Source organism: Pongo abelii, chromosome 20 (assembly GCF_028885655.2).
Source record: "Pongo abelii isolate AG06213 chromosome 20, NHGRI_mPonAbe1-v2.0_pri, whole genome shotgun sequence".
Taxonomy (NCBI): Eukaryota; Metazoa; Chordata; class Mammalia; order Primates; family Hominidae; genus Pongo; species Pongo abelii.
Window position 1 is genome coordinate 19,097,331 of NC_072005.2, and position 22,411 is coordinate 19,119,741.

A 22,411-nucleotide genomic window follows, 5' to 3' on the forward strand; every position below is an offset into this window, starting at 1 on the left:
GTGGCGGCGGAAGAGCTAAGCAATGTGGCTTAGTCCATCAGCATCTTATTCTGGGTAATAAAAAATAAAAATAAACGGATACCTGTTTTCCACTGCTAAAACTGAAGCACCACTGTGTGAGCGACAGGAAGGGAGAGCGCACGAGGGAGAGGAGCCGAGGCCGAGCGCCCCCTGCTGGCCCGCGGCGGCGAGGAGCAGAGGGAGCGGAGGAGGGGCCGGCCCGCGGGAGCCGCGGCCACCAGGAGGCCCCGCTCCGTCCCACCGGGGCTGCGGCCAGGGCGGAGGGAGGAAGACCCTCATCTCAGAGTAGCCCTTTCCTCTGTTCTTTTATTTCTTTTTCTCTTTGATTGAAAGGGGACTACGTCTTAGCAGGAAAAAACTTCGCATTTCTGTGCCCGAGCAGGCTCCTTGCAAAGACAGCAGCGTGCGGGGCAGAGCCCCGGGAGGGCGCGTCTGTCCACGCCTACCGGACGCGCGTCGCACTGCCTGTGTTCTCCGAGGGCCTTCATTTAAAGAAAATAAGGGTGTTTGGGGTTTTTCTGTTTTTTTTTTCAAGATTCTTTTAAAGGAGTACTGAAGAATACTTTCCTAAGTTTGTCTCTCAAATCTTAGCGGTGGACCTGGGAGATGTGAGAAGCTTCCAGAAACAGTTTAAATAAGCCAGCGCCACTGGAGAAGAGGAGCAACACCTGTGCCGTGGCCGGAGGAGGATTTTTGTTGTTGGTTTTAGCTTCCAGTGGCTTCTTGCTGCGGGGCATCGGGCCGCTGGGGTAGCCGCCCGCCGAGCCTGGAAGCTGCTCGTTCTCCGCTGGACTCAGAAGCCAAGCTGCTTCCCACCTGGACTCGGCGCAGGGCCCCGCACCTGTGAGGAAGGTGCTTTTGGCCCCATTGCGAGGGGCCTTGGCCAGGACTGGCCCTGTGGCCAGGAGGCGAGAAGGTGGCTGTTCCCGGATTGACGGCTTTTTCCTGGGGGCCTTTGTGGAAGATTTGGTGGAAGGACAAGAGGGCCTGTCCCTGTCCCCATCCCCAGGAGGTACCGACGGTCCCTGTGCTGGTTAGACACACGGAGCACTGCATACCGAAAGCCCAAATTGGGAGCTCTGCCTGCCGGCAACTTTGCTGATGGGGTGATTGCTGCTTCTAGGGGGTAAGGAAACAAGTTACAGAAATTACCGCGTTCTGTGTGAAGGGGCTGAGGGTGTGGTGTCATTGGCAGAGGGTCATTTTAGGAGAGCTGCCCCAGTCCCTCGAACGCCTGGCTTGGGGTGTCATTCTGCCTGGCAGCCAGGCCTCCAGCCTCCCCTGGCCCGGGCCTGGGGCCGTCACTGGCCCTGATCCGAACACCTCCAGATTCCGGCTTCTACATGGGACAGACGGGGACGCACAGGCCACCTTCCTTCTGGCAGGGACTCTTATTTATTCCCATTGCTCTAGGGCTTTCGGTTTCCCCTTCTTCCGGTAGGCCGCGTAGAGGCATGCACTGGGTAGGTTTCCGCGGTGACTCCGCGGCGGCCTGAGGGACGCTCCCTGCCCCATCCCGGCTGTTGGGCTGGGCCGCTTTGCCTCTGCTTCGCCCTGTGCTGTGTTCTCCAGCTTTGTAGCAGCAGCCTTGACAAACCCAGGCGCACTGTACCAAGGCAATGTAACTTTTGATTTTCGGTCAATTTAAGTTCTTTTGTCACCAATAAAATATTAATAAACAGTTTTGACTTCACACCAAGGTTGGATAAAATGCAGGGGGTGGAGGGTGCTGGGGTTGGTGCCCTGGCTGAGTGAGGGGTTGGGGTGTGAAGGAGGCCACAGGGCGACAGGCAAAGCCCAGAAGGGACAGGTCTGCCTTGCAGGACTGAAGAAGGGCGACCCCTGCCCCTGGGCCCCTCCCGTAGGCAGCACCTGGGCCCGTCGGGGCGGCTCCCCGGAGTGGCGCGTTAGGCCTCTGGCAGGTGGCCTGGAGGTGGAAAAGCCTATCCGATCACCAAGGCTGAGGGGCGCCCTCCCCATCCCCAGGCAAGGAGTCCAAGGAGACCAGCGGAACAGACCACGCGGCGTTTATTGTTGGGTCCGCGTCCCCGCCCGCCCCGGGTTAGCGGCAGCCGCACTCGTCCACCACCATGTCCTCATACTGCCGCAGCACCACGTTGTCGCTGTTGTCAAAGAAGAGCACGGAGATGGGCGACAGGCGCGCGGGCACGCAGCAGGGCAGGTCGGCGGCTCCCGGGGCGGCCGCGTGCATGAGCGCGCGCAGCACAGCGTGGTTGAGCGCCGGCGGCCCCCCGGAGCCCGACAGCGCGACGGGCAGCGCGCACTGACCCTGGCAGTAGTTGGCCAGGAAGCCGCGCGGTGCGATGACCCAGCGGTGCCAGCCCACCTCGCGGAAGCTCACGTACAGCCGCCGCGCGCGACAAGCGCCCCCAGGGCCGCCGCCCAACACGGGTTCGGCGTCGCGCCGCGGCCGGGCCAGGGGGTGGCACAGGCGCGGGTCGAGGGTCACCAGCAGCAGCGAGGCCTCGGCCAGGCGCGCGCAGGCGGCAGGGGCCCGGGGGCGCAGCGCCAGCGCCAGGCGGAGGCTGCGCGGCCATGAGGCGTTGAGAGCCCAAGCGGCGCCCAGTAGCTCCGCGCGCACTGGCGGCCCCAGGGCGGGCACCAACTGGCGGAGCAGCACCGGCCCGGGGTCCGCGCCCGCGCCCTGGCCCGCTTGCGCCACGCTCAGCTCCCAGCCGCCCTCCGGGGCCGCCGCCGCCGCCGCGAAACGCAGCTCCAGGCGGGCCCGGCTCGGGCGCTCAGCGGGTTCCACAGCCGACAGGTCGAAGACGACTGTCCACTCAGGGCAATGCCCCGCGGCCGAGGCAGGCTCCGAGGCCCGGGTGGGCGCACCTGGCGAGGTAGGGACAGGACTTGGCTCGCGCTGCGTCCCCGGCCTGCCCATGGGGTCTCGGTTAGGGACAGGGAGGAAGGTGAACGCTGGGGCTTGGGGCGCACCGTCCGTGGGAAGGCTGTGAAGCGGCGGGGTGGGCTGATGGAGTGGGGGCAGGGCATGAGTTCCAAGGAAGGCGCCCTGCGGGGTGCGGCGTGGGGGTGGGCTGCCCTCGGCGGGGGGCTTAGGAGGAGGGGTGGCCGAAGTGGGAGACATGAGCCAGAACCTGGGCCCCTGGGGAAGCCATGCTAGGGTGTGGGGGTGGCATCTACACGAAGGCATTAGTGTCAAGAGGTGGGGGTGGGGATGGGGTGGGGATGGGGTTGGGACAGGGCTTCAGCATCAAGCAGAAGGACTGGTCTTGGGAACCCCCTGACATGTGTCCCCGGCGTGCAGCAGAGGACGAGGAAAGGGTGGGGTGCGGTGGCCGAAGTTGCTAGTAGCCTGGACAGGGCGGGTGGGCACCCTCGGAGCCGCTCGGGCATCCCCGGGCCACTCTCGAGGCTCGCCCTGCGAGGTCTGGCCTCCAGGACCAGTGCCCCCAGCGAAAGCCCCACTCACCGCGGTCCGGGATGTGGCGCACGATGTTTCCGGCGACCCCCAGCTCCTCCACGTGGCACGGTTGCAGGGTGACCCCTGGGAACGTCCGCCGCGAGCCAGACCTGGTCTCCTGGGGGTCCCGGCGTCGAAACAGGCGCCACATGACCGGGGGAACCGGCCGGAGCCTGGGGGCACCCTGGGGCTCATCGCGCAGCCCGAGAGCCTGGAGCAGGGCGGCGGCTGGGCCTGGGGGCACGGGGGCGCTGGTCGGGGGCAGCGAGGGCAGCAGCAGGGCCAGGAGGAGGAGGAGGTGGTGGCCGCAGGGACCTTGCCGCGGCGGTGGCATCTTCCTCCCAGGTGATGACCAGAGAGTGCGCAGGGTCCGCGGCGGCCGGGGACCAGTGGGCTGAGGGCGGGGCCGGTGTCCCCGGAGGGGCAGGGGTCCTGGGGGGGCGTGGCCGGGAAATGGAGGCAGGATGAGGGGGCGGGGTCCCAGGGGAGGTGGCGGCGGCCCTAGAGGAGCAGAGTTGGAGGGGGTGGAGGGGCGCCAAGGACGGGGGGTGTGGGCGGGGTATTCGGGGTGGGGCCGGGTCCACGGGGGCGGGGCCGAGGGGTTCAGAAGCGCTTGTCCTTCACTAGGCCGTTCCTCAGTGGCTTCCTGGGGGTCAGAACCGGGGCAGGTTAGCCTGGGAACCCCACGCGGCCGCCTGGCCCTCTTTCCTGCTTCTTCTCTGGCCGTTTCACACCCCCTGGCTCCTTTTACCTGGCCAGGCCCGGGCCTCGCCTTCACCCTGCCTCTTCTTCAACCTGACCCGTAGGCACGTATGTTCCTCCTGGCACCCTGGCACTTCCTCCTTGCTACCCCCTCTCCAATTAAACCTTCCTCTTCCCCTCCTCCCTGCCTCTCCAGGCCGCTGGAGGGCAAAAGCCACGTACCAGCCTGGGCCTGACAACTCCACCGCCTCCACAGTGGGACCCTGCACATCCTCCTCTCCTCCACCACCCACCCCACGAAGGCTAGTCCTTGACTCCAGTGGCCCTGGCTGGCATCTGCTGTCCCTACTTACTTCCCTTCCATGTTCTTTTCTTTTTTTTTTTTTTTTTTTCGGTCTTACTCTGTGCTCCAGGCTAGAGCTGTGGCACGACTTCCAAGGCTCAATGGATCCTCCCACCTCAGCCTCCAGAGTAGCTGGGATTACAGGGGCATGCCACCACTCCCAGCTTTTTTTTTTTTTTTTTTTTGAGACAGAATCTTGCTCTGTTGCCCAGTCTGGAGTGTGGTGGCACAATCTCAGCTCACTGGAACCTCTGCCTACTGAGTTCAAGCGATTCTCCTGCCTCAGCCTCCCGAGTAGTGTGGTGGCACCTGCCACCACACCCAGCTAATTTTTGTATTTTTAGTAGAGACAGGGTTTCACCATATCACCCAAGCTGGTCTTGAACTCCTGACCTCAGGTGATCCGTCCACCTTGGCCTCCCAAAGTGCTGGGATTACAGACGTGAGCCACCGCTCCTGGCCCCAGCTAACTTTTTTATTGTTTGTTGAGATGAGGTCGCTATGTTGTAGAGGTGAGGTCGCTATGTTGCCCAGGCTGGTCTCAAACTCCTGGGCTCAAGCAGTCAGCCCTCCTCCGCCTCCCAAAGGGCTTCTGTCACTTTAATTCGCTCTTCTCTTAGGCTGAAGCTCAGCTTCTCTGCATGCATTTCACAGCCAACTGGCTGTCCCCATCCAAGGACTGTTGGTCTTTATCTGAAAGGAGATAAGCCTTGCTTGGACCTCCCATCTGTCACTTGTCTTCTGATTTTGCCTGCGATCCTTGAGACCGTAAGTGGTGTTTCTTCGTCCACCCTTGTGGCTTCTCGATTCTTCCCGTAAGTGACACACTCTCCCCTTTTGGCTCTCGGAATGACTCCAGGGATTCCATTTCTGCATCAACACCTTTGGTATAAGGTGGGGGTTTGCCCTGAGGCTTACGGGAAACAAAGACACACCCTGACTGTTTTCCAGAGGGTTCCCGTGCTTTCCATTCCTGCCCTCCAGGATGGTCTTTAGTATTTGCTAAAGGTTTTAAGGTCTTAGGTCAGTTTCTCCACTCAGTTCCCACAGAGAGTATAGATTCCTCTAATGGTAAAGTTTAGCATCGGCGCTTTTTATCAGAGCTTTCCTGCTGATTCTTGTTTGTTTTTTCTGCAAAAGCTTCAAAGTGTTCTCTACCCACTCAGAAACAGCTGTCAGTATTTGCCTTTTGGGGTGTGGGTGGGGGTGTACCCACCTTGGGGGAGATAGCTTTTCTCTGTTATCTTTTTTTCTTGTTTTGTTTTTTTTTTTTTGAGACGGAGTCTCGCTCTGTCGCCCAGGCTGGAGTGCAGTGGCACAATCTTGGCTCACTGCAACCTCTGCCTCCCAGGTTCACAGGATTCTCCTGCCTCAGCCTCCCGAGTAGCTGGGATTACAGGCATGCACCACCATGCCCGGGGTAAATTTTTTTTTTTTTTTTTGAGACGAAGTCTCGCTCTTGTCCCCCAGGCTGGAATGCGGTGGCATGATCTTGGCTCACTGCAACCTCTGCATCCTGGGTTCAAGCGATTCTCCTGCCTCAGCCCCCCAAGTAGCTGGGATTACAGGTGCCTGCCACCACGCCCAGCTAATTTTTGTATTTTTAGTAGAGATGGGGTTTTATCATGTTGGCTAGGCTGGTCTAGAACTCCTGACCTCAGGTGATCCACCCGCCTCGGCCTCCCAAAGTGCTGGGATTACAGGCGTGAGCACCGCGCCCCGCCAATTTTTATATTTTTAGTAGAGACGGGATTTCACCATGTTGGCCAGGCTGATCTCGAGCTCCTGACCTCAGGTGATCCATCCGCCTCAGCCTCTCAAAGTGCTGAGACTTATGGGCGTGAGCCACCATGCCGGGCCCAGATGGCCTTACTCTGATTGACACCTTTCGGCTTCTATCCACCACTGTGGTGAAAAGAGTCAGAGCGAGGGTGCAGAGAGAGAAGGATGATGCAGGCACTTTCTAGATGTTTCTTCATATATGAGGAGGAGAGGGAGACAGAGGAGACAGGGCCCCCTGGGGTCTTGCAAGGGTTTTGCCCCAAATTGCTGTCAACACTGACAGACTAGTGTTGACACTAGTCTATCACTAGAGAGGGAGTCTGGGGTGAAATTGGGGGCTGATTTGAGATATTTTAGAAGATGCTGGAAATGTCAAACATGGGAGATGGAGAATGACACTCAGCGGAGCTTCGTGGCTAGGAGAGAAATGTGGGAGTTGGTGTGGATTAAGTGTGGGCAGAGAAAGGGCCCCAGAAGAGGAAGAGGCCAGCCAGGAGGCCAGAGAGACAGAGCAGGAGTGCAGAGCAAATAAAGGGCTTCAAGGGCCAGGAGCAGTGGCTCACGCCTGTAATCCCAGCACTTTGGGAGGCCGAGCCAGGCGGATCACCTGACCCTAGGAGTTCGAGATCAGGCTGGGCAACACAGTGAGACCCCATCTCTACAAAAATTTTAAACATAGCCGGGGCCAAGCATGGTGGCTCATACCTGTAATCCTAGCACTTTGGGAGGCCGAGATGGGTGGATCACCTGAGGTCAGGTGTTCAAGACCAGCCTGGGCCAACATTGTGAAACCTCATCTCTACTAACAAAAATACAACAATTAGCCAGGTGTGGTGCACAGGCCTGTAATCCCAGCTACTCGGGAGGCTGAGGCAGGAGAATCGCTTGAACCTGGAAGGCAGAGGTTGCAGTGAGCCGAGATCTCACCACTGTACTCCAGCCTGGGTGACAGAGCGAGACTGTCTCGAAAAAAAAAAAGAAGAAGAAGAAGGGGAGGGGACTCTCTGGGGTTAGCACCAAGAGAGCCACATGGGAGCTGGACAGGAGTGGTCTTCGGGATGAGGGGAGGAAGACTGGGCACAGCTGGGCTTGAGGAAGACCCAGGAGGATCTAGGAATTCTGCTACAAGGGAGGGAAACAGGCTGATGAGGCCAGTGGTGGAGAAGAGCAGAGAGCACGTTCTCTCCTGGGTTGAAATGTCCTTGAATAGGCAAAGCTGGGTGAACATCCCTAGCCTCAGAGAGAGAGGGACTGTTGTCCACTGTAGCAGCAGGTGGACATCCTCACCCGGCCACTCCTGCTTTCTTGGGGACATGTTGGCCAGATTATCAGTGCAGGAGATGATGATGATGGGGACAGCTGGTGCCCAGGAACCCTCAGGAGGGAAGATGCTCCTACATGGGCCAGACATAGGCGCTGAAGTTCACAGTTTTCTATTTTTATTTTTTGAGACAGGGTCTTGCTCTGTTACCGCAGCTGGGGTGCAGTGGTGCAGTCGTGGCTCACTGCAGCCTTGACCTCCTGGGCTCAAGCCATCCTCCAGCCTCGGCCTCCCAAAGTGCTGGGATTACAGGTGCGAGTCACCGTGCCCAGCCCAGTTCTTTAGAACTGCTGCAGGGGCGGTGGCAGGTGCAGCAGAGGTGAAAATGGGATTTACGGAGTATTGGGTGCAGGTCACCAGATCCAGAGAGAGGTGAGAGTGTCTCAATGGATGGCTGGTCCCGGCAGCCCCTGAGAGGGCAATGGGGACTTTGGACAGAGGGGCTGGGTCATGACAAGGACATGGGAGTGACCACAAGGAAGCTACGGGCATCAGTGTAGGAGAGAAGGGTACTGGCTACCCACATCACCAGGGGTCCCCTGAGGGCCATGAGGAGGACAGGGAATTCAGAGGAAGGGGTACAGATGAGGGGACCCTGGAGGTGAGGCTGCTCAAGAAGCAGCAGTGGGGTGCAATGGGGTGAGGAAGAGATCAAGCCAATTAATTGCTCTCTGATTTGCTTCATGCCTCCTGAGTTATCTAAAAGTGGTTCTCGGTCTTGGTTTTCTGAAGGGTTCCAATCCTGATTGGATTTTCGGAACCAGGCAGTGGCTCATGCCTGTAATGCCAGCACTTTGGGAGGCTGAGGTGGGAGGATTGCTTTGAGGCCAGGAGTTTGAGACCCGACTGGGTAATATAGTGAGATCTCGTCTCTACAAAAACACTTTAAAATTAGCTGGATATGATGGTGGGTGCCTGTGGTTCCAGCTACTTGGGAGGCTGAGGCGGGAGGATCACTTAAGCCCAGGAGGTTGAGGCTGCAGTGAACTATGATTGAGCCAGTGCACTCCAGCATGGGCGACAGAGTGGGGCCCTGTCGCTAAAAAAAAAAAAAAAAAAAAAAAAAAAAAAAAAGAGAAAGAAGAAACAGGCTGGGCGCGGTGGCTCACGCCTACAATCCCAACACTTTGGGAGGCTGAGGCAGGAGGAACACTTGAGGTCAGGAGTTCAAGACCAGCCTGGCCAACATGGTGAAACCCCATTTGTAAAAATACAAAAATTAGCTGGGTCTGGTGACACATGCCTGTAGTCCCAGCTACTCAGGAGGCTGAGGCAGGAGAATTGCTTGAACCTGGGAGGCGGAGGTTACAGTGAGCTGAGATCACACCACTGCACTCCAGCCTGGGCGACAGAGCAAGACACTGTCTCAAAAAAAAAAAAAAAAAAAAAGAAGAAGCTTTTGGATTCAACTGTTAAAACGGTAATCCACCTGGAATCCTCTCTCTGCTGTGGAGAGCTTTCTTTTATTAAACTTTTGCTCCAACCTCAGACTTTGTGTCCACGTTCCTTGATTTTCTTGGTCGTGAGACCACAAGCTCAGACAACACCTTAGACAATAAGACCAGTGACCCTGACCTGCTTCACCATTGACAAGTGTCCTTATAAGAGAGAAGAGAGACGGAAGAGAAGAAGAGAAAGCCCTGGGAAGACAGAGACTGAGACTGGAGTGATACAGCCACAAAACAAGAAATGCCTGGAGCCACCAGAAGCCCAAGAGTCAAGGAGGGATCCTCGCCTAGAGTTCCCAGAGGGAGCACCGCCCAGCTGACCTTGATTTTCAACATCTGTCATCCAGAAATATTAGAGAATAAGTTCCTGTGGTTTTAAGTCACAAGTTTGTGTTACTTTTGTTGTTATAGAGTCCCTGGGAAAGTAACATTCAATGCCTTTTTTTCACTGCAACCTCTGCCTCCCAAGTTCAAGCGATTCTCCTGCCTCAGCCTCCTTAGTAGCTGGGATTGCAGGCGTGCGCCATCATGCCTGGATAATTTTTTGTATTTTTAGTAGAGACGGGGTTTCACCATGTTAGCCAGGCTGGTCTCCAACTCCTGACTTCAAGTGATGCACCTGCCTTGGCCTCCCAAAGTGCTGGGATTACAGGCGTGAGCCACCGCGCCTGGCCTTCAATGCCATTTTTGATGGTCTCTCATACCTGTTTTTAAAATAAACTTTTTTGTTTGTTTTGGTTTGGTTTTTTTCTTTGTTTTGAGACAGGGTCTTGCTCTGTTGCTCTGGAGTATAGTGGTGTGATCACGGCTCACTGCAGCTCCCTGGCTTAAGCAATCCTCCCACCTCAGCCTCCTGAGTAGCTGGGACTATAGGTGTGTGCCACAACACATGGCTGGGTTTTTTTGTTTTTTTGGGTTGTGTGTGTGTGTATGTGTGTGTAGAAACTGGATATCCCTATATTGCCCAGGCTGGTCTTGAACACCTGGCCTCAAGCCATCCTCCTGCCTTGGCCTCCCAAAGTGCTGGGATTACAGACGTGAGCCACCACGCCTGGCCAAACACTTTTTTATTTTAGAATAATTTTAGATTTACAGAGATGCTACAAAGGGAGTAGAGGGAGCTCATGTCACCTCCATCCAGCTTCCCTGACATTACAGCTTACATTTCCATGGCACATGGGTCGCAGCTAAAGAAACCAACATTGGTGCTTTGCTATTAACTAAACTCTCCATATGATTTGAATTCACCAGCTTCTTGGTGAAGGTCCCTTTCCTGGTCCAGGAGCCCATGCTGCAGGTGGCATCTGTCTCCTTGGTCTCCTCTGACCCTGGATTGTTCCTCAGTCTTTCCCTGTTTCCCATGATCTTGACAGTTTCTGGGCATCCTGACAGGCTCTTTTGGAAGACGTCTCTCAGCCTGACTGCCTTCATCCCATCCTGTTTTATACCCAACTGCGCTAACTCCGGCTGTCCTTGGAGGAATTGAATTCTGCTGGTGGTGCCTATGGGATCAATCATCGCAGGATGTTCCCTGATACACTCTGGCACTTCTGTGCAGAGTCCATGCTTTGCCGTCCTAGAGGACATGCCAGCTCTTACCCTGTGTTCTGATGAGACATCCTCAGCGGGGACAGAGCCAGACACTGGTGGGGCTGGGAGGTCTGGCTTCCTCTTGTTCTGGGTTCTGCACCTCCAAGGATGTCCCCACCATGAGCTCACTGTTCTACAGCAAGAGGACCTTCCTGGTGTCTAGATGTGGCCAAACTGGTGCCCCCTTTAGCCATTGCCACCTTTGGAAGACTCCTTGGGGAGACCTAGCTGATCTCTGGAGAATTCCCGACTCAGGCCAGCTGCAGTGGCTCATGCCTGTAATCCCAGCAGCTTTGGGAGGCTAAGGCATGTGGATCACTTGAGCCCAGGTGTTTGAGACCAGCCTGAGCAACATGAGGAAACCCCAGCTCTACAAAAAATACAAAAGTTAGCACAGCATGGTGGTGCATGCCTGTGGTCCCAGCTACTTGGGAGGCTGAGGCAGGAGGATCACTTCCTGGGCCTGGGAGGCGGAGGTTGCAGCGAGCCGAGATCGTGCCACCGCACACTCCAGCCTGGACGACAGAGTGAGACCCTGTCTCAAAAAAAAAAGAATTCTTGACTCATGCTCAAAGGACAGTGCAATCTAACACCCTCAAAAGGAGGCTCCTAACGCCGCATCTGCCAGAACCCATGTGACCCTGCCCCAATCCCATCTCAGTCAATACCAGCTCGAGCCAAAAGTCTTGAGTCGTCTTTGATTCTTTTATTTCTGTTTCATCTACACCCAAGGCGAATCTGATGGGTTCTCCCTTCCAAACAGGGTGGGGGGTCTGATGCTCCTCTGCCTGGCTACAGCCCCGGATGTGTTAAATGTCTGCATCTCACACCTCCCGTTCCAAAAAATGTCACGGAGCTCTGAGCCACTGCTTCCCTGAAACCATCGTTCCCACGTCACTGATGGCCCCCACTGGCCAAATCAGAGGGCCTGGCTGATGAGCACCTTCCAGGGCCTTCCACAACCTCCTGCCCTGGCTCCTGCTCAAACACTCCTCACGTTGCCTATGAGACACTGCACACCCCGACTCTGCTTGTTACCCAATTCGGCCTCCATTCATCCCTGGCCCAGGCACCCACTGCCTGCCCCAGGCCTGGGACTTCGGACACCATCTGGCTGTCACCCAGGGCTGGTGAGGCTCGTGGGCTGTCTCCTTCCCCAGGACTCCCTCCTGGGCTGGACTGAGTCTGAGCTCCCAGCCCCAGCTCCTGTTTGGCCGGGCAGTGGGCTCCCCTGTCAGACTCGGAGGCCAGATGTCTCAGCCCAGATGGAGCCTGGGCTCTCTCTGCGGCCCTTGGCGTTCCTTCCTCCCCAGCCCCACTGCCACCAGCTCCAGTGGCGACATGGGTCAGAGGTCGTCATCCAGCCTGGCCAACAACTACTCCTCACCACCCATGGGGCCCTGGCTCGCCACTCCGGCCACGCCAGCCACTAGGCCTGGCCCTCAGTGTCCCTACCGCCAAGACCCTGCCTGTCGCCCTGCCTGCCCCTCCCCAGCCTCTCCCTCCCCTTCCTCACTGTCCTGTCCTTCAGGGTACTGGCCACATCATCCACGCCTTTATTGCAAGTCTCTGTTTTGGAGTAGGCTTGGGGGGCAGCATCCGCGTCGGCCTCATCTGCTGCTGGGTCTTGGGGGCCTGCCCACAAGCACGCTTGGACGGGTGACACTAAAGGAGGGAACGCAGGGCGCGGGCCCCTCCACACTCACTCGGCTTTGCTGGGCTTCAGGCTCTGGGCCTCGGCTGTGTCATACTCTCGCAGGTCCTTCAGCTCGCGCACCTGGCCTGTCAACACCTTGGCTGCAAATGCCACGATGTACTGCGAGAGGGGAGGGGAGGTGCCAGTGAGAAGAAAGCCCGCCACGCCACTGCCCTGCTGACAGCTGTATGCTCCTGTCCCAGGCCCTCCACACAGGCTGTCTGCCACCTAAGGTGCCCCTCCCCGGGACTGCCTGAGGAAGGGACAGGGATTGGGACGAGGACGGGACCGCCACTGTGGAGGAGAGCTGGGGCCAACTCACCAGGAACCAGTAGAGGTTCATAAGGGTGAGCAGCAGCAGGAGCGCATTGAAGAAGAAGTAGAAGGGGATGTCAGGCACTGCCCGCAGACTGCAGTGACTGGTGGCATACAGGACCTTGAGCGGGAACCAGTAGAGGCGGAACCAGAACCTGCGGTGGGAGGAGTCAGGAGGCCGTGGGTGGAGGGGGACGGTGCCCTACCCAGTCCCTGTCCTATCCCGTCCTAGACCCACCCTTGCCCCCTTGTCCCATCCTTGCCCACCTCTGCCCACCTATTTCTTTTCTACTACTGCTCTGTCCCCCTCCCCTGCCATGCCCCGCCCACCTTGCCAAGGCCCCACATCCTTCCCTGCCCAGCGCCCCCTTCCCTGCCATGCCTCACCCACCTCGCCAAGGCCCTACCTCCTTCCCTGACCAGTCCCTCTCCTTCCCTGCCAGGCTCCGCCCACCTCACCATGGCCCCACCTCCTTCCCTGCCAGGCCCCACCCACCTGACCAAGGCCCCACCTCCTTCCCGGCCCAGTCCCTCCCCTTCTCTGCCAGGCCCCGCCCACCTCACCAAGCCCCCACCTCCTTCCCTGCACAGCGCCTCCCTTTCTCTGTCAGGTCTTCCCCACCACACCAAAGCCCTACCTCTTTCTCTGCCTAGCCCTACCCTAACCCTGCTTGGCCCCACCTCTGGCTTGCTCTGTATTAGTCTAGCTCCTCCCCTTCCACGCCTGGCCCAACCCATCTCACCAGGCCCCTCCCCTTCCTGGATCCACCCACCTCACCTGGCTTATCCTTTTCTGCCCAGCCCCACTCCTAGCTCAGTTGGCCCCACCCTAGTCCTACTCCTTTCCTGTAAAGCCCCGCCTCTTCACAGTCCCACCCAAATCATGAGGCCCCTCCCTTGTCATGCCACACCCACCTCACTGGGCCCCGTCTCCTTCCCTGCCTGGTCCCGCCCCTTTTCTGGCCACACCCACCTCACCAGGCCACACCTCCCTCCCTGCCCAGCACTCCCTACCACTCACCAGCTGAAGCCGAAGCTGAGGCAGCCCAGGTCTGCTGCCAAGGCATGCAGCCGATGGTAGGAGCCGCCGCGGGACTTGAAGTAAATGTTGAGCTTGGTGAACTCAAGCTGCACGTCACTGATATCGTGCAGGAAGAGCACAAGGATGCCCACATTGTGGTACCTGGGGCAGCAGCAGGCAGAGAGGAGAGGGCGGCTCACACTGGGGGACCTCCACTCTGCACTAAGGCCCCCAGCACAAAGTCCCTGGGCTACACCTCAGGCTCCCCGTGGGCCTCTTCAAAGCCACCCTTCCTGGCTTGCCTGCCCTGCCCATCTCCACTTCCCAGGATGCCCTTTCCTCACTGTCCCCCACTTAGCTGTGCACCCCCCAACCAGACCCTCATCTTCCCTGCCTCAGTGTCCCCGTGTGGCCCAGGGGGCTCCCTGGAAGTTTATTTTTCTTTTGAGACAGGGTCTTGCTCTGTGACCCAGGCTGGGGTGCAGTGGTGTGATCGGGCCCACTACAGCCTCAAACTCCTAGGCTCAAGTGATCCTCCCACCTCAGCCCCCGCAGGAGCTGGGACTACAGGAAAGCAACACCACACCCGGCTAATTTTTTTAATTTTTAGTAGAGACTGGGTCTCGCTATGTTGCCCAGAATGGCCTCAAACTCCTGGGCTCAAGCGATCTTCTCACTTTGGCCTCCCAAAGTGCTGGGATTACAGGCGGGAGCCACTGTGCCCAGTCTTGGAAGTTCCTTGCTGGCCCCTCCTCATCTTGGTGACCTCTGACCCTCTATGACCTCCGACTCTCACAGGCCTGGGCCACTCTATGTCCAGATCCTCCATGAACTTGTCCCTCACTTTGGACACCACCACCATGGTGAGACTTCCAGGTCTGTACGTGCAGCCTGGCCATCGCTGCAGGAAAGGCCTCTGCCACAGCCCATTAGGATCCTTTTTTTTTTTTTAATTTTTTTTTTTTTGAGACAGAGTCTTGCTCTTGTTGCCCAGCCTGGAGTGCAATGACACGATCTCAGCTCACCGCAACCTCCACCTCCCGGGTTCAAGCAATTCTCCTGCCTCAGCTTTCCCAAGTAGCTGGCATTACAGGTATGCGCCACCATGCCCAGTTAATTTTGTATTTTTAGTAAAGACGGGGTTTCACCATGTTGGTCAGGCTGATCTCGAACTCCCAACCTCATGTGACCCACCTGCCTTGGCCTCCCAAAGTGCTGGGATTACAGGTGTGAGCCACCGTGCCCAGCCCCATTAGAATCTTAATAAGCCCAAAGACCATCCCCTGTCCTTCCGCAGAGTCTCCACCTGACAGATGCACTGCCCGAGGGGCCTGGATTCACCCTGGACTTGGGGAAGTGTCTCTCACCAAGTCCCTGTTCCTTGCTCTGTCTCCTGCCACAGGTCCTTTGCACGTGCTGTCCCCATGACCCAGCATGCCAGTGCCTGGTGTTCAGCACCTCCCTTCACTCCTTTCAGTCTCTGCTCATCTGCTCATCTGTCACCCCCAGACCAACGCACCTACACCTAACACCTGCAGCCACAGTTTTTTTTTGGAGACACAGCCTCGCTCTGTTGCCCAGGCCGGAATGCAGTGGTGAGATCTCGGCTCACTGCCACCTCCGCCTCCCGGGTTCAAGCAATTCTCCCACCTCAGCCTCTTGAGTAGCTTGGACTACAGGCGCTCATCACCATGCCCAGCTAATCAGCTCATTTTTTTATTTTTAGCAGACACAGGGTTTCACCATGTTGGCCAGGCTGTTCTCGAACTCCTGACCTCAGGTGATCCGCCCACCTCGGCCTCCCAAAGTGCTGGGATTACAGGCATGAGCCACTGCACCTGGCCTTTTCTCCGTAATTCTTATCACCTTCAAATGAACTGTTCCTTCCTTCCTTTTTGGTTCTATCATCTGATTCTGCCCTCTAGAGAGCCTTGTCTGATAGAACTTTCTAGAACTATGGCAACGTTCTAAACCTGTATTGTCCAACATGGGAGCCACCAGCCACTTGTGGCCACTGAGCCCTTGAACTGTGGCTTGTGTGGCTGAGGAATGGAATGGGGGCTTTTTAAAATTATTTTTTAAACTAACCAGATGTGGTGGCTCACACCTGTAATCCCAGCACTTTGGGAGGCTGAGGCAGGTGGATCACTTGAGGTCAGGAGTTCAAGTCCAGCCTGGCCAATATGGAGAAACTCCATCTCTACTAAAAATATAATAATTAGCTGGTGTGATGGTATACCCCTGTAATCCCAGCTACTTGGGAGGCTGAGGCGAGGCGGGAGGATTGCTTGAACCTGGGAGCCGGAGGTTGCAGTGAGCCAATGTCATGGCACTGCACTCCAGCCTGGGCGACAGAGCGAGACCCTGTCTCAAAAAAATAAGTAAGTAAATTAATAAATAAGATAAAGTAATTTTAAAAATATATTTATGTATGTGTTTATTTATTTTTGAGACGGAGTCTCACTCTGTCGCCCAGGCTGGAGTGCAGTGGCATGATCTCGGCTCACTGCAACCTCCGCCTCCCGGGTTCATGCCATTCTCCTGTCTCAGCCTCCTGAGTAGCTGGGACTACAGGCGCCCACCACCACGCCCGGCTAGTTTTTTGTATTTTTAGTAGAGACAGGGTTTCACTGTGTTAGCCAGGATGGTCTCGATCTCCTGACGTCGTGATCCGCTCGCCTCGGCCTCACAAAGTGCTGGGATTACAGGCGTGAGCCACTGCGCTCAGCCTAAAAATTTATTTATTAGAGACAGGGTCTCCCTATGTTGCCTAGGTTGAACTCAAACTCCTGGGTTCAAGCAATCCTCCTGACTCAGCCTCCTAAGTAGCTGGGGGACTACAGGCATGAGCTACTGCTCCTGGAGTTTTATTTAAGTCTAATTAAAGTTGAAAGGGCCACCTCTTTGTTGCTCTATATTTGTGGGGCGTGGCTACTCTATTATCGCAGCTAGAGTGGCTAGTCCCGTAGGAATAGTATATGAGCAGTGTATTTCATTTTAAAGTTTCTGTCGGCCACATTTAACAAGAAAGAGAAAACAGGTAATATTAATTTTAATAATGCATTCTAATTAATTCAGTATATCCAAAATATTGTCATTTCAATATGGAGTCGAGATAACAAGGCCAGGCGTGGTGGCGCACGCCTGTAATCCCCGCACTTCAGGGAGCTGAGTTGGGAGGATCACTTGAGCCCAGGAGGTCCAGGCTGCAGTGAGCTATGGTCACGCCACTGCAATCCAGCCTGGGTGACAGAGCGAGACCTTGTCTCAAAAAAAAAAAAAGAGAGAAATAAAAGGGTGGATAAGATATTTTCACTCGGTTGTATACAAAGGCTTTGAAGCCGGGGTGGGTTTTATGCACACAGCACGGTGAGGTTTGGACAGACTCCATCTGAAAGGCTCACTGACGGCCGTGGTTGGCTCTAGAACATCAGGGTGTGTCAGCTGCGTTCACAGCCGTGCCCCCATTGCTTGGGCATGGCAGGTACTCAGGAACTCCTGGGTGTGTGACCTGGCTGGTCAAGGGCAGCGTCTGAGGAGCTGGGTGGGTGAGTGGGGTGCGGTGGCTATGGCTCTCTGGGCCTGTTTCACCCCATCCCTGCGGAATCTCCCTCAGGAATCTCCAGGCCCACATCCCCTCCTCAGCCTTCCTCCCTCTGGTCTGTCCCCTCGTTGGACCCCTGAGCACTCCGACCTGATGTGATCCCCTCCACGGCCTCCTCTGTGCCCTGCAGCAACATCATCAGCCTCCGCACTCTGTGTGGGCTGTGCCTCGGCCCCCTGCCACCCGATCCTGTCCTTACCGGAAGGCGTAGGAGGAGACGATGAGGATGAGAGTGACCACGTGGTGGAGCAGCATGACCACCGAGTCCTTGCGCCAGGTGTCCATGTATAGCGTAGCGTAGATGGAGTGGCCGTAGAAGCTTCCCTGGAGCAGGTAGGCGGCTGCAATGTCCCGTGGCACTGCCATGCCCGGCATCCAGTCTGCAGAGAGCCAAATCTCACAGTCAGGGCGCTGCGAAGCCTCTAGACAACCGCCTCCATGACCCGATGACACCCTCCAAGCCACACGCGTCCTCCCAGTACCCAGATAACTGTGAGTGTCTGATTGCTGGCTTTCCATTTCCAATTCTTTTTTTTTTTTTTTCGAGACAGAGTCTCCCTCTGTCGCCCAGGCTGGAGTGCAGTGGCGTGATCTCAGCTCCACGTCCTGGGTTCAAACGATTCTCCTGCTTCAGCCTCCTAAGTAGCTGGGACTACAGGTGCATGCCACCAAGCCCAGCTGACTTTTTGTATTTTTAGTAGAGACGGGGTTTCACTGTGTTAGCCAGGATGGTCTCGATCTCCTGACCTCATGATTCGCCCGCCTCAGCCTCCCAAAGTTCTGGGATTACAGGCGTGAGCCACCACACCCAGCCATCTTTTTTTTTTTTTTTGAGACACAGTCTCGCTCTGTCACCAGACTGGAGTGCAGCGGCACGATCTCAGCTTACTGCAACCTCCACCTCCCAGGTTCAAGTGATTCTCCTGCCTCAGCCTCCAGAGTAGCTGGGATTACAGGCGCCGGACACCATGCCCGGCTAATTTTTTTCTATTTTTAGTAGAGATGGGCTTTTGCCATGTTGGACAGACTGGACCCGAACTCCTGACCTCAGGTGGTCTACCCGCCTCGGCCTCCCAAAGTGCTGGGATTACAGGCGTGAGCCACTGTGCCCGGCCAGGAGGGATTTTTATTTTAGGAAGAGTTTTGGGTTTCTAGAAAAATTGAGCAGATAGGACAGAAAGTTCCTTTCTCTCTTCTGCCCCAACACACCCACGGATTTCCATTTCCCTGGCTTTAAGTGGCATATTTGCTACAAATGCTGAACTAATATAGACACATTATTATCATTATATACATTTTAAATTTTTTATATATATTTTTAGAGTAGGTCTTGCTCTGCGGCCCATGCTGGAGTGCAGTGGTGTGATCATAGCTCACTGCAGCCTCGACCTCCTGGGCTCAAGTGATCCTCCCAGCTCAGCCTCCTGAGTAGCTGGGACCACAGGCACCCATCACCATGCCTGGATAATTTATTTATTTTTTAATTTTTGTGTTGCCATGTTGCCCAGGCTGGTCTCGAACTCCTGGGCTCAAGCAATCCTCCTGCCTTGGCCTCCCAAAGTGCTGGGATTACAGGCATGAGCCACCTCAACCAGCCCAGTGCCCCTTCTCGTTTTTTTGTTTTTTTTCTTGAGCTGGAGTCTTGCTCTGTAGCCCAGGCTAGAGTGCAGTGGCGGGATCTCGGCTCACTCCAACCTCCATATCCTGGGTTCAAGTGATTCTCCTGCCTCAGCATCCCGAGTCGCTGGGATTATAGGCACCCACCACCATGCCCAGCTAATTTTTTTTTTTTCAGTAGAGACAGGGTTTCATTGTGTTGGCCAGGCTGGTCTTGAACTCCTGACCTCAGGTGATCTGCCCGCCTAGGCCTCCCAAAGTGCTGGGATTACGGGCATGAGCCACTGCGCCCGGCCCTCTCCCTGTCTTTGTCTTAACAGGTCCCTGGCTTGCGGGTGTCCTGGGCCCACTCCCTGCAAATCCCTGGCCCTGACAGAGGCGGCTGCCCATGGAGTCTTGCCATGCCTAGGCACACCATGCCACCAAGCGCAGGGTCTCTCACCAAGTGGGTCCTGCCTCACCTTCCCCTCCTCCTGCCTCCTGGTGCACCTGGCCACCACACTCAGGTGATGGGTCACACACCAGCCCACCTCACCACGTCCACCTCCTCCTCTCCTCAGCCACATCCCCAGAGGCTGCCAGACACCAAAGTCAAGGGCTATGCTCTGGATGGGCACGGTGGCTCACACCTGTAATCCCAGCACTTTGAGAGGCCGAGGCAGGAGAGTTGCTTGAGTCCAGGAGTTCGAGACCAGCCTGGACAACATGGTGAGATGTTGTCTCTGCAAAAAAAATATAAAAATTAGCCGGGGCCGGGCATAGTGGCTCACGCCTGTAATCCCAGTACTCTGGGAGGCCAAGGTGGGCGGATCACAAGGTCAGGAGATCGAGACCATCCTGGCTAACACAGTGAAACCCCGTCTCTACTAAAAATACAAAAAATTAGCTGGGTGTGGTGGCGAGCGCCTGTGGTCCCACCTACTCGGGAGGCTGAGGCAGGAGAATGGCGTGAACTTGGGAGGCGGAGCATGCAGTGAGCCGAGATTGCGCCACTGCACTCCAGTCTGGGCGACAGAGCGAGACTCTGTCGCAAAAAAAAACAAAAAGCAAAAAAAAACCCGGGTGAGGTGTTGTATGCCTGTAGTCCCAGCTACTCGGAGGCTGAGATGGGAGGATCACTTAAGTCCTGGAGGGAGGCAGAGGTGGTGGCAGGAGCTAAGATGTTGCCACTGCACTCCAGCCTGGGAGACACAGCCAGACCCTGTCTCAAAACAAAACAAAACAAACAAACAAACAAAAAACAAAAAAAGGCGGGAAGCCATGCTGTGCTCTGCTCATACCAACCTGGAACTCTCTGGGTTGCTCCCCATTCTCTGGCCACTCCCTTTCTGCAGACCCCCGAGACAGACCCTCCAGCCTCCATCTGCGGCTTCCTAGCCCCTGCCTTGGTGACCTGCCCTGCAGCCCAGCTGCCTCCAGATGCCCCATGAACCACCTCTGCGACAACTTTCATCTCGGCCTGGCCCCTTCTGCAGCCGAGTTACACTAGGACCCCCATCCAGGGTCCCCTCTTTGGCCCATGCCACCCCCACCCCAGTCCAGGCACTGTTGTCTCCTGCCCACATCTCTCCAGCGATCCCTGGCCCCCATGACTGTTTGTCCACTGTCCTCACTCAGCCCTGATGGCCATGTACACACAAACGGTCAGCATGACCCAGCAAGTCCACTAGGGTGTGTGCCTGACAATGGAAAACAGGGACTCAAAGAGATACTCATGTGTCCCTGTCCACAGCAGCACACAACCAAACAGCAGACACAACCCAAATGTGCATCAGTGGATGGATGAAGAATAGACAGGCTACCTCCACACAGTGGAATACTATGCAGCCATGAAAAAGAATGAAGCACGGATCCATGCTACAATGTGGGTGAACCCCAAAAACATGATGCTGAGTAAGAGAAGCCAAACACAAAAGGTCACACAGTGTGAGACTCCAGTGATCTGAAATGCCCAGAACAGGCAAATCTACAGAGACAGGAAGCAGATTGGTGGCTGCCAGGGGCTGGGGGAGAGGACTGGTGAGTGACTGCTAATGGGACGGGGTTTCTTTTTGTGGGGGATGATAATGTTCCAGACCTAGACAGAGGGGGTGGTTGAACAACACTGTGAATGGACTAAAAGCTGATGAACTGTTCGCTTTAAAATGGTCAATTTTTGGCCAGGAGGCGGAGGCAGGTGGATCACCTGAGGTCAGGAGTTGGAGACCAGCCTGGCCAACATGGCGAAACCCTGTCTGTACTAAAAATACAAAAATTAGCTGGGCATGGTGGCGCATGCCTGTAATCCCAGGTACTCGGAAGGCTGAGGCAGGAGAATCACTTAAACCCAGGAGGCGGAGGTTGCGGTGAGCCGAGATCACGCCATTGCACTCCAGCCTGGGCAGCAAGAGTGAAACTCCATCTCCCAAAAAAAAAAAAAAAAAAAAAAAAAAAAAAAAAAAAAAAAAAAAATTGTGGTAAGATTTATATGGCAAAAACTTACCATCTAAGCCATCTGTTAAGTACACATTGTTGTGCAACCGTCACCAGCAGCCATCTCCAGAACATTCTCCTCTTCCCCAATGGAACAGTCCTCTGTCCCCACTAAACAGTCTCTCCCCATTCCCCTCCCCCCTCCCCCAGCCCCTGGCACCCCCCCATCCCACTTTCTGTCTCTATGAGTGGGATGACTTGTAGGAACCTCATATAAGTGGAATCACATAGTATTTGTCTTTTTGTGATTGGCTAAAGTGCCTGATTTCAAGTTATACACATTTTACCTCAATAAAAAATGGAGGCCAACTGAGGTGGCTCATGCCTGTAATCCCACCACTTTGGGAGGCCAAGGTGGGTGGATCACTTGAGGTCAGAAGTTCAAGACCAGCCTGGCCAACATGGTGAAACCCCAGCTCTACTAAAAATACAAAAATTAGCCAGACGTGGTGATGCACACCTGTAGTCCCAGCTATTCGGGAGGCTGAGGCAGGAGAATCGCTTGAACCTGGGAGGCGGAGGTTGCAGTGAGCTGAGATGGTGCCACCGCACTCCAGCCTGGGTGACACAGCGAGACTCCGTCTCAAAAAAAAAAATTAGCTGGGTGTGGTGGCTCATGCCTGTAATCCCAGCTACTCGCGAGGCTAAGGCAGGAGAATCCCTTGAACCTAGAAGGCAAAGGTTCCAGTGAGCTGAGATCACACCACTGCACTCCAGCCTGGGCGACAGAGTGAGACCCTGTCTCTAAAAAAAAAAAAAACTAAACAGGCTAGGTGAGGTGGCTCATGCCTGTAATCCCAGCACTTTGGGAGGCCGAGGCAGGCAGATCACCTGAAGTCGGGAGTTCAAGACCAGCCTGACCAACATGGTGAAACCCTGTCTGTACTAAAAATACAAAATTAGCCAGGTGTGGTAGTGCATGCCTGTAATCCCAGCTACTCCGGAGGCTGAGGCAGGAGAACTGCTTGAACCCAGGAGGCAGAGGCTGTGGTGAGCCAAGATCGTGCCATTGCAACAAGAACCTGGCAACAAGA

At 55.9% G+C, this 22,411-nt stretch overlaps 3 protein-coding genes and 1 long non-coding RNA gene across 11 annotated transcripts in view; 2 read left to right on the forward strand and 2 right to left on the reverse strand.

Moving 5' to 3' along the window:
- The window catches only part of UPF1 (UPF1 RNA helicase and ATPase), a 36,418-nt gene extending 34,716 nt beyond the window's left edge, over positions 1–1,702 (forward strand). For both annotated transcript variants that reach the window (XM_024236989.3, XM_024236990.3), the window contains exon 24: positions 1–1,702. The gene's annotated coding sequence lies outside the window, so the exon portion shown is untranslated.
- On the reverse strand, positions 976–3,800 carry GDF1 (growth differentiation factor 1). Its single transcript, XM_054539968.2, has 2 exons — positions 3,476–3,800; positions 976–2,874 (listed from the first exon to the last, which is right to left on the reverse strand). Exons 1-2 carry the CDS (start codon positions 3,798–3,800, stop codon positions 2,084–2,086), a joined length of 1,116 nt encoding a protein of 371 aa, XP_054395943.1. The 3' UTR covers positions 976–2,083.
- LOC134760631 (uncharacterized) lies at positions 2,535–11,482 on the forward strand. Its single transcript, XR_010138444.1, has 2 exons — positions 2,535–2,882; positions 10,436–11,482. It is a non-coding gene; the product is annotated as an uncharacterized LOC134760631 (long non-coding RNA).
- The window catches only part of CERS1 (ceramide synthase 1), a 26,401-nt gene continuing 7,933 nt past the window's right edge, over positions 3,944–22,411 (reverse strand). For 4 of the 7 annotated variants that reach the window (XM_054539965.2, XM_054539962.2, XM_054539966.2 and 1 more), the window contains exons 3-7: positions 17,488–17,668; positions 13,685–13,846; positions 12,671–12,818; positions 12,359–12,468; positions 11,344–11,526 (exon numbers count right to left, since the gene is read on the reverse strand). In XM_054539965.2, coding sequence (XP_054395940.2) covers positions 11,445–11,526; positions 12,359–12,468; positions 12,671–12,818; positions 13,685–13,846; positions 17,488–17,668 — 683 coding nt within the window. In that variant the 3' untranslated portion in view covers positions 11,344–11,444. Of the gene's footprint in view, positions 4,113–4,521; positions 5,205–11,343; positions 12,469–12,670; positions 12,819–13,684; positions 13,847–17,487; positions 17,669–22,411 lie in introns of those variants that run through there. The other 3 variants (XM_024238389.3, XM_054539963.2, XM_054539967.2) reach the window with 3 other exon arrangements.